Source organism: Myxocyprinus asiaticus, chromosome 50 (assembly GCF_019703515.2).
Source record: "Myxocyprinus asiaticus isolate MX2 ecotype Aquarium Trade chromosome 50, UBuf_Myxa_2, whole genome shotgun sequence".
In the NCBI taxonomy this organism is placed as follows: Eukaryota; Metazoa; Chordata; class Actinopteri; order Cypriniformes; family Catostomidae; genus Myxocyprinus; species Myxocyprinus asiaticus.
In genome coordinates this window covers 16685438-16697064 of record NC_059393.1, presented here as the reverse complement: position 1 = coordinate 16697064, position 11627 = coordinate 16685438, and the positions used below count along the sequence as shown (strand labels likewise).

Below are 11627 nucleotides of genomic sequence, written 5' to 3'. Positions count from 1 at the left end.
GTTTTTTGACGTAGCGCCGTATCTTGCTGGGATTTTGATTAGTAAGTGAACGGCCCCTCACTCCACACGCGTAGTCAGGTGCTGCTGCAGCCGTCCTACGCCCACCTACAGAAGGACCGAGCGAGCTCCGCTTTCATCCGAGGTGAGCATTTCCATCCTATGGCCATTAATTGACGGCTCCTTGACATTTATGCATGTCGTTTAGGGGGCCGTTAATGTCTCAGTGACAGCTGTGAATCAGCTTGTGTTTATATGACCACCTGATTGTTTTACATGTTCAAAATAGCACCCTCAGATTATGCCATGATATTTATGGTTGTGAAATAATTGTAGCTGACTAATGTAATCTGTAGCTCATCCTGTTGTGTTTTGTGATGCTTTAAAGGTGTTGTCGCCAAACAGAGCACATGTGTAATATAATGGCTGTTGAAATTATGAATTGGCATATGAATCATTCAAGACTTGTTTTGATGATACATAGACCACACCTAATTCATGGCATGATAAGGAGGTGATCATTATATATATATATATATATATATATATATATATATATTAATAAATAAACAAATAAATAGTATTTATTTATGCATAATTGAAGATGTTTTAATGATCAATAGACCACAGCTAATTCATCACATAATGATAATTTATTTATTTATTATTATTTTTTAATGTAAGTTTATTATTTATTATTATTATTATTATTTAAATTGTATTATATTATTTTTATACATAGCCAAATATATGTTAAATAGTATTTATTAATTTATGTTTTGTGATCAATAGACCACAGATAATTCATGACAAGGTGATCATTAATTTTTATTTTTGAACGTTTTGCTATTATATTATATTTTATACATAGCCTGTTATATTGTATATTAAATAGTATTTATGTATTGTAATTAAATAATATTTATTTATTTATCATTTAAGATGCTTTAATGATAATTAGGCAACATGTAATTCATGACAAGGTGATGATGTGATTATTTATAATAATTTATAATATTTATTTTTAATATTATATTGAATATATATTATTGTTTATATGATTAAATATATGCTATATATTTTATTATTTTTATTTATTTCAGTACACTTCAGTACAAAATATATTTTTGCCTATTTTTAAGATTTACACAATTTAATTTCATAACCAATTTCCATCAAATTGAATTGTGTAATCATTTACAAAACTAAATTAATAAAACTAATAAACTATATGTATATATATATATATGTCTGTTTGTGTGTAATTTATTTTGTTAAAGATAAGTAATTCAATCTGGAAATTTGTTATGAAATTAAAATAGTAATAGATAATCTTGCTTAGTAGTATCAGTGTTGAGATCAGTCTGTATTCTTCACAAACCTTGTTCTCTACACTCATGGCAGATGGCAAAAGCAGACCAGCGCTTTGGACAGAGAGATGGATCTGATCAAAACTTTGACTACATGTTCAAACTCTTGATCATTGGCAACAGCAGTGTGGGAAAGACTAGTTTCTTATTCAGATATGCAGATGACTCCTTCAGCAACTCCTTCGTCAGTACTGTCGGCATCGACTTTAAGGTGAAGACAGTTTATAGGAATGACAAGAGAGTGAAACTCCAGATATGGGTGAGTGCTTTACAAAAGCAGGTTTCCTAGTGTAATGTTGTTTACAGTATGTCTCAATGGCAACTGAAAGGGGTTTTGCTGTTTTGAAAATAATTGTTGTTTTAGTCCCGAATTGTTTTTAGTCTTAATGCAATGGGGATCATTAAACTAAAACCATATCTAAATGTATCTAAGTTCACTAGCCTCAAACAAGTTCCACCATTACCTTCCACTTGGCTGTGAATGAGAGCCATCTTTTTTCTGGTGAAAATGAAGGCAAGCACCTTCGCCTTTTTCCCCACATGCATCATCAATGCTGGTTGTCATGGAAGCAGCACTCCATACTGCTCACTGACAGAGAGATCGTCATAGTCAATTAAAGCGGCCCCTCAGGGTGGGGTGGGGGTGGGGGGGTAGGCAGAAAGTTTGTAGAGCACATGAGTGCTAGGGTGAGAAGTGTAACACAACCACAATTTGTGATAAGCAGCAATTCATAATCTACATTGATTGATCATTTGATGGAGGATGGAGGTTAAAAATAGTCTCGCAGTCAAAACAGCTGCTGCGAAACCGGTGACAGAAGGGACAAAACAAAACGAAAGATCTGGCATTTGAGTACAGACAGGCCTATTTGTGTCATCCATACATTTGTTGTGTGTTGCGTTCATATATATATATATATATATATATACATGCATACTTTCTGAATGCACTGTATGTATGTATATATATATATATATATACATTGAGTGCATTCAGAAAGTATTCAGACCCCTTAATTTTTTTCACATTTTGTTATGTTGCAGCCTTATGCTAAAATGCTTTAATTTTTTTTTTCATATCAATCTACACTCCATACCCCATAATGAAAAAGCAAAAACCAGATTTTTGCTAACTTTGCAAATTTGTTAAAAAGAAAAACTGAAATATCACATTGACAAGTATTCACAAGTATTCAGACCCTTTGCTATAACACTTGAAATTTAGCTCAGGTGCTTCCCATTTCTCTGGATCATCTTTGAGATGTTTCTACACTTTGATTGGAGTCCACCTGTTAGCTGCAGGAACTGGGGGACTGGTCACGGTTTAAGGAAAGCTGAATGCAGCAAAATACAGAGATATCCTTAATGAAAACCTGGTCCAGAGCACTCAGGACCTCAGACTGGGCCGAAGGTTCACCTTCCAACAGGACAATGACCCTAAGCACACAGCCAAGACAACACAAGTATTCGCTCACCCATCCAAATAATTGAATTCAGGTGTTCCAATCACTTCCATGGCCACAGGTGTATAAAATGAAGCACCTAGGCATGCAGACTGCTTCTACAAACATTTGTGAAAGAATGGGCCGCTCTCAGGAGCTCAGTGAATTCCAGCGTGGTACTGTGATAGGATGCCACCTGTGCAACAAGTCCAGTCGTGAAATTTCCTCGCTACTAAATATTCCACAGTCAACTGTCAGTGGTATTATAACAAAGTGGAAGCGATTGGGAATGACAGCAACTCAGCCACGAAGTGGTAGGCCACGTAAAATGACAGAGTGGGGTCAGCGGATGCTTAGGTGCATAGTGCGCAGAGGTCGCCAACTTTCTGCAGAGTCAATCGCTACAGACCTCCAAAGTTCATGTGGCCTTCAGATTAGCTCAAGAACAGTGCGTAGAGAGCTTCATGGAATGGGTTTCCATGGCCGAGCAGCTGCATTCAAGCCATACATCACCAAGTGCAATGCAAAGCGTCGGATGCAGTGGTGTAAAGCACGCCGCCACTGGACTCTAGAGCAGTGGAGACGCGTTCTCTGGAGTGACGAATCACGCTTCTCCATCTGGCAATCTGGTGGACGGGTCTGGGTTTGGCGGTTGCCAGGAGAGTGGTACTTGTCTGACTGCATTGTGCCAACTGTGAAGTTTGGTGGAGGGGGGATTATGGTGTGGGGTTATTTTTCAGGAGCTGGGCTTGGCCTCTTAGTTCCAGTGAAAGGAACTCTGAATGCTTCAGCATACCAAGAGATTTTGGACAATTCCATGCTCCCAACTTTGTGGGAACAGTTTGGGGATGGCCCCTTCCTGTTCCAACATGACTGCGCACCAGTGCACAAAGCAAGGTCCATAAAGACATGGATGAGCGAGTTTGGTGTGGAAGAACTTGACTGGCCTGCACAGAGTCCTGACCTCAACCCGATAGAGCACCTTTGGGATGAATTAGAGCGAAGACTGCGAGCCAGGCCTTCTCGTCCAACATCAGTGTCTGACCTCACAAATGCGCTTCTGGAAGAATGGTCAAAAATTCCCATAAACGCACTCCTAAACCTTGTGGAAAGCCTTCCCAGAAGAGTTGAAGCTGTTATAGCTGCAAAGGGTGGGCTGACGTCATATTAAACCCTATGGATTAAGAATGGGATGTCACTTAAATTCATATGCGTTTAAAGGCAGATGAGCGAATACTTTTGGCAATATAGTGTATATATATATATATATATATATATATATATATATATATATATATATATGATTAATAGACAAAGTGAAACTCAGCATAATTTCTTATATTTAGAAATCAACATAAAAGACTTGTAAAAGACCTAAAAAGATATTTAATTTTTTTTTTTTTTTTTTTTTCCATTTATTGATAGTGAAAATTATAGGGTAAAGTGGGAATGGGACCAAATTGTCAGCCAGATTCGAACCCTGGTATCCCGCATGAGCACAACAGCTCAATAGGTGCTAACCGATCCACCAGGCTCCTTTAAAAGTTTTTTCAACCAAATCTCATTGAATCATGTTATTAAACAGTACCTAGGTTTTTTCAAAATGATTTATTACGTGGGTCGTTGGACGTATCGCAGCACTTTCCTGGTGAAATGACCACTAGAAAAAAACATCTTTTATTCCCTTTCACAAAAATTACGAGTAAAACAGCACATTATCAGTTCATAAACACTTACTTTTCACTTTGTTCCTCACACAATGCTATCTTATGAAATCAAAACTACTTTACTATAGCATATGACTGTAAGGCAATACATTTTTATGTTTGTATTACTGTACATAACCAACAACAGGCACGATCAAATTGCGTGGTAGCTCAACTGATAGTGTGTTGCATTTGCCATGCGAAAAACTGGGGTATGAGTCTAGAAGAGTACGCAAGTTGACACGTGAGCCGAAGGCATCATTAAATCATCACAAAATGACGTGGTTGCTTCAGCAATTGCGTTTTTCATGTCACATTTGCTTTTTTGACACTATTGGTTAGGTTTAGGTTTAAGGGAAGGGAGGTAGGTTTTGTTGATTTAAAACTCAATAGAGCATTAACCCTAAAAAACATACACTATATTGCCAAAAGTATTCACTCATCTGCCTTTAGACGCATATGAACTTAAGCGACATCCCATTCTTAATCTATAGGGTTTAATATGACATCGGCCCACCCTTTGCAGCTATAACAGCTTCAACTCTTCTGGGAAGGCTTTCCACAAGGTTTAGGAGTGTGTTTATGGGAATTTTTGACCATTCTTCCAGAAGCGCATTTATGAGGTCAGACACTGATGTTGGATGAGAAGGCCTGGCTCGCAGTCTTCGCTCTAATTCATCCCAAAGGTGCTCTATCGGGTTGAGGTCAGGACTCTGTGCAGGCCAGTCAAGTTCTTCCACACCAAACTCACTCATCCATGTCTTTATGGACCTTGCTTTGTGCACTGGTGCGCAGTCATGTTGGAACAGGAAGGGGCCATTCCCAAACTGTTCCCACAAAGTTGGGAGCATGGAATTGTCCAAAATCTCTTGGTATGCTGAAGCATTCAGAGTTCCTTTCACTGGAACTAAGAGGCCAAGCCCAGCTCCTGAAAAACAACCCCACACCATAATCCCCCTCCACCAAACTTCACAGTTGGCACAATGCAGTCAGACAAGTACCGTTCTCCTGGCAACCGCCAAACCCAGACTCGTCCATCAGATTGCCAAATGGAGAAGCATGATTTGTCACTCCAGAGAACGCATCTCCACTGCTCTAGAGTCCAGTGGCGGCGTGCTTTACACCACTGCATCCGACGCTTTGCATTGCACTTGGTGATGTATGGCTTGGATGCAGCTGCTCGGCCATGGAAACCCATTCCATGAAGCTCTCTACGCACTGTTCTTGAGCTAATCTGAAGGCCACATGAACTTTGGAGGTCTGTAGCGATTGACTCTGCAGAAAGTTGGCGACCTCTGCGCACTATGCGCCTCAGCATCCGCTGACCCCGCTCTGTCATTTTACGTGGCCTACCACTTCGTGGCTGAGTTGCTGTCATTCCCAATCGCTTCCACTTTGTTATAATACCACTGACAGTTGACTGTGGAATATTTAGTAGCGAGGAAATTTCACAACTGGACTTGTTGCACAGGTGGCATCCTATCACAGTACCGCTGGAATTCACTGAGCTCCTGAGAGCGGCCCATTCTTTCACAAATGCTTGTAGAAGCAGTCTGCATGCCTAGGTGCTTCATTTTATACACTTGTGGCCATGGAAGTGATTGGAACACCTGAATTCAATTATTTGGATGGGTGAGCGAATACTTTTGGCAATATAGTGTACATTAGGTAGAAAATTTTACTTGCTTTTAGCACCACACAGTGGACATTTATGTGGTTTTTCTAAAATCCCTAAACCAAGACCAAACATTTTCATTGTAACTCCTCCTAGAGATTTCAAGCTACATCCACCAAACTTGGCACAGACCTTCAGACTGTTCTGTGTCTTTTCTAACTGATTGAATGAATGGTTTTCTCATAACGAACCATTGAAATTTCATAAAAATCTCATAGACTTACAGTATATTGACTTACAGCGCCCAGCAATCAGTCAGAAGACTTTAGAAATACCTATCCATAAGCTAATACAGTCTAGCTTTGACTTACAACCAGCCAGAACACCTTACTAATAGAAACCACCCATAAGATCTTAGCAACCACTCAGCTAGTCCTAGCAACCACTTGCCTGACTTAGTTTGGTCTGACTATCTGACTGTAAGGCCTGTATAACCTTTTAAAAGTATTTTAAACTTACAGCCAAGGTTTGTCTTGACATACTTTACATATCTTGTTAATCTGCGTTGTTGATGTCATCTATAGGATACAGCTGGACAGGAGCGGTATAGAACTATTACTACAGCTTACTATAGAGGAGCCATGGGCTTCATCCTCATGTATGACATCACAAATGAAGAGTCTTTTAATGCAGTCCAGGACTGGTAAGTAGTACAAGTTTACAAGAATGAGATAAGATAATAAAGTTAAGCTGCTTCAGTTTTTATGCTGTAAATGATTGTCTTCTTTTAGGGCAACACAAATTAAGACCTATTCTTGGGATAACGCTCAGGTGATATTAGTGGGAAACAAGTGTGATATGGATGAGGAGAGAGTGGTGCCTTTCGAGAAGGGCAAACACTTAGCTGACCAGTTAGGTAAGATATATGCCCCAATATTTCATCTGATTCCTTGGTTTAGACTTTTCAAACCATTTAGATCAGAGGTCTTCAACAGGGGGTCTGAACTCCATAGGGGGTCCACCAATTACTAGCAACTTTTACACGTGAAACCCGTTTAATTGCAGTATAATTGTCGGATTGCCTTTGTACCACATCTGCTATTCACACATGCAACTGCTTTCCATCTTTTATCCATTTTGCTTCTATTCACACATCAGCACCAAAATGCTGTTGAACTCTGTGATGCCATTTCCCGGAAAGGCTTTTAGTCCTGTGTATACCTCGTTCTTAAAGGAGGCTAGTTATTTTATCATAAGTAACAGAATCAATTACTGTTCCTATAAGCTATCGATATTTTTTTCCATCTGTTTGAATGAAAAGAATGGCTAATGTCTAATCTGACCAAAAAATAAATAAAAAATGTGACTACCGAGTCTCCAGAGGTCACAGTGAAATCAGAAACAGTGGGTTGATTTTTCTCTTTCTGTAATCAGTCTGTGCTTGCCGAAATGTCAAACACTGCCCCCAGTGGCCAAAATGGTAAGTGTTGTTGGGTGTATGGGCATGTGTGAGCTCCATTTTCAGGGTGTAAGTTTTTTTTCAGCTGTACAGGCTGTAATACAGTGCAGAGGAATGCATATTTTATTAACTGAACCTCCCAAACCCCAAACTTAAACCTAACAATCAGAGTAAAAATGTAATCTATGCTACCTCCAAATCCACTTGTCACTGATTATGTGAACGCCATTACTCCCTGGTATCAATGCAGGATCTAAACCTGGGTCTCCCACTGCTGATGCAAAAGCTTCAGTTCGTGCCACAGGAAGTAAAAATATCAGATAGGAGATTACTCTTGTCGATGAGTCGGCATAATATGGACGATTCTCTGATACTCAAACTCTCTGTACAACATGCCGACTTCCTGGGTTATCATGTTTGAGTCACAAGCATTAAAGGAATTTTTTGTGTTCAGTACAAGTTAAGCTCAGTCGACAGCTCAACAAAATTGTAATTTTTTTCCCCCATGCCGGTACGTCTAGCGAAGTATGTATGAGGAAAATTGTTTCATCAGGACTGTCCACGTGCAAAATAGTTTTTTTAGACACAGCAGACAGTCCGCGTCTTTGCGCGTAATGTAGTCGGTGCATGCGCCTGCCATTGGCTGTGCTGAAAGAATATCACAAAGCAGTTGTAGTGCACATGCGTCGAACGCATCCTTATGGGCTCACGGTCAAAAGAGTAACCTTTGAGAGGCTGAGCGCTCAACCATGCGCGAGACAATAACAACAACTGAAAAAGCAAAACAATGTTCCTCAGCAAGTAACTTGCAATTTTATGTTTCAACCATAGATGTCAACAGAGAGCCCAGAATTCAGTGGTATATCTTTAATTAAAATTACAATGTAATTTACAAGTAAATGACTGTATATCAATAATGATTATTTTATTGACTGCAATGTAAGCATTATAACAATGTATGTACATTATATATAAATATAAAAACATAACATGGGGCTATTTGCATGTTATTTTAGGCCAGACTTAAAATGCAACATTCAGTTTTATATAATACATAATACCCTAAGGGATTCTTGGCCTGGAAAAGGCTGAAGACCTCTGATTTAGATAAAAATACAAAATAAATGTACTATTTGTGTCAGAATTAATGAAAGTTGACCAAAACATATGCTAATTTTCTTGCAGGGTTTGAATACTACGAAGCAAGTTCCAAGGAGAATATTAACGTTAGACAAGTGTTTGAGCACTTAGTTGACATTATCTGCGTGAAGATGTCGGAAAGAGTCGATACGGATCCATCCATGGTCACTGGTGCCAAAACCACCCGGCTAACCGATAAGCCGCCACAGCTACCTCAGAACTGTTGCTGATTTAAAGCTGTCCTCATCAGCAGTGGATCCAATGTTATTTGGTTTGAAGTTCTGTTATGTGGAAATCAGAACTGACCTTTTAGTTTGTAGCTGTCAAGTACTTTAGTAATAATAGCACACTTGTAATCTACAGTCCATAGGAAACTCAAAGCAGGCACTATAGAGCAAAGCACAAACCTATGTGGTTCTCAGAACTTCAGAGTTCACTGCCGAAACTAGATTTAAAACACAATCTATTGTGGCACAAACTTGCAAATCTTATGGATTATATATCAAGTGTAGTATATATCAGTAGTTTAATGGTGGCCACATGGTGATAATTCGTTTATACAGTACATAGCTCAAACACAGGCACAAAATTATGCAGAATTTGACTGAGTTTTATTTACAGGGTTGTTTAAATGCACTGGTTATTTATTTGATTAGAAGAAAATGCACATTGTCTGTTGGACTCCATATTTGAATTGCTGGTACAGTATGCTTTTAAAGAATATGAGCACTAAGCAATCGTCACATATTGTCATGATTAGATATCCAACAAAATAAAAGAATCACATTTTACACAAAAATAAAACAGTAAATTATTCCTGTTATAGCTAGCATACATATCAGAAACCACATGTAACTGTTAAGTGTAATAATTGACTGGACATTCAATCAGCACATTCCATAGTCAGGTGATGTTCAGTTTAATGAAAATATATTTATTCTTCACTTAAATCCTTGAGCTGAACTTTGAAAATTAATATATTGTGAATTCGTGCCAGGATGTCTTTATTTTTCAAAAAATAGTAGCAAATCCCTGTGGATTGGTGTATGTACAACCTACTTTGGATTTTTATCAAGTGCTGTTATGTATGAGTGTTTTATGTACAGTAACATTTTTATGTACAGCTACATTTTATTTCTCTGAGTAGATATTTATTTTTATGCTGCTGGCTCATACTGGGAATATATAGATGTATCTTTGCTGTCAGTGTATATTGATTTGCAGATGATTTGCACTGGGGTGTAAAGTGATTGTACAGATTGTTGTGAATGTTAATTTTAGATGCAATTTGTAACAATAAAAGCACAAATCACATGTAATCACAGGTTACATTTATGCTCCGTCTCAGTTATTAACTCAGGCATTTACTTGTTTATTAGTATTATAAAGAATAATTATTTGACAAAAATGTATATATACACTACCGGTCAAAAGTTTTTAAACACTTACTCATTTAATATATTTTTCTTTCACATTTTAGAATAATAGTAAAGTCATGATAACTATGGAATAACATAAATGGAACTATGGGAATTATGTTGTGACTAAACAAAATCCAAAATAAATCAAAACTGTGTTATATTTTAGCATCTTCAAAGTAGTCACCCTTTACCTAGAATTTGCAGACATGTACTCTTGACATTTTCTCAACCAACTTCTTGAGGTATCACCCTGGGATGCTTTTTAAACAGTATTGAAGGAGTTCCCATCTATGTTGGGCACTTATTGGCTGCTTTTATTTATTATTTGGTCAAAGTCATCCATTTCAAACCTTTTTTTTTATTTTTATAAAATTTTAGTTTTATAATGAAATAAATTAATGTGGTGGCACAATTATATTTTTGTCTACAAAACTAATTTCAAACATTTAAGCATACGCCTTCAGATCAAAAGATTTTTAAGATCATGAGAAACATTTCAGTCAAGTGTTTCAAATCTTTTGACCAGTAGTGTATATATATATATATATATATATACACTGGCTGCCAAAAGTTTGGAATAAAGTACAGATTTTGCTCTTATGGATAGAAATTGCTATTTTTATTCACCAAAGTGGCATTCAACTGATCACAATGTATAGTCAGGACATTAATAACGTGAAAAATTACTATTACAATTTGAAAAAAGAAATTCAGAACTTCTTAAACTACTTCAAAGTGTTCTCATCAAAAAATCCTCCACGTGCAGCAATGACAGCTTTGCAGATCCTTGGCATTCTAGCTGTCAGTTTGTCCAGATACTCAGGTGACATTTCACCCCACACTTCCTGCAGCACTTGCCATAGATGTGGCTGTCTTGTCGGGCACTTCTCACGCACCTTACAGTCTAGCTGATCACACAAAAGCTCAATGGGGTTAAGATCCATAGCACTCTTTTCCAATTATCTGTTGTCCAATGTTTGTGTTTCTTTGCCCACTCTAACCTTTTCTTTTTGTTTTTCTGTTTCAGAAGTGTCTTTTTCTTTGTAATTCTTCCCATAAGGCCTATACCCCTGAGTCTTCTCTTTACTGTTGTACATGAAACTGGTGTTGAGCGGGTAGAATTCAATGAAGCTGTCAGCTGAGGACATGTGAGGTGTCTATTTCTCAAACTAGAGACTCTGATGTACTTATCCTCTTGTTTAGCTGTACATCTGGCCTTCCACATCTCTTTCTGTCCTTGTCAGAGCCAGCTGTCCTTTGTCTTTGAAGACAGTAGTGTACACCTTTGTATGAAATCTTCAGTTTTTTTGTAATTTCAAGCATTGTATAGCCTTCATTCCTCAAAACAATGATTGACTGATGAGTTTCTTTTTTGCCATTTTTGTCCTAACATTGACCTTAAGACATGCCAGTCTATTGCATACTGTGGCAACTCAAAAACAAACACAAAGACAATGTTAAGCTTCATTTAATGAAC

General features: G+C 37.8%; 1 protein-coding gene across 1 annotated transcript; it reads left to right on the top strand.

Moving 5' to 3' along the window:
- LOC127438994 (ras-related protein Rab-3B-like) lies at positions 1 to 10048 on the top strand. The gene is made up of 5 exons (XM_051694966.1): positions 1 to 142; positions 1402 to 1626; positions 6715 to 6833; positions 6922 to 7046; positions 8775 to 10048. Exons 2-5 carry the CDS (start codon positions 1402 to 1404, stop codon positions 8957 to 8959), a joined length of 654 nt encoding a protein of 217 aa, XP_051550926.1. The 5' UTR covers positions 1 to 142; the 3' UTR covers positions 8960 to 10048.
- The last annotated feature ends 1579 nt before the right edge of the window (positions 10049 to 11627 follow it).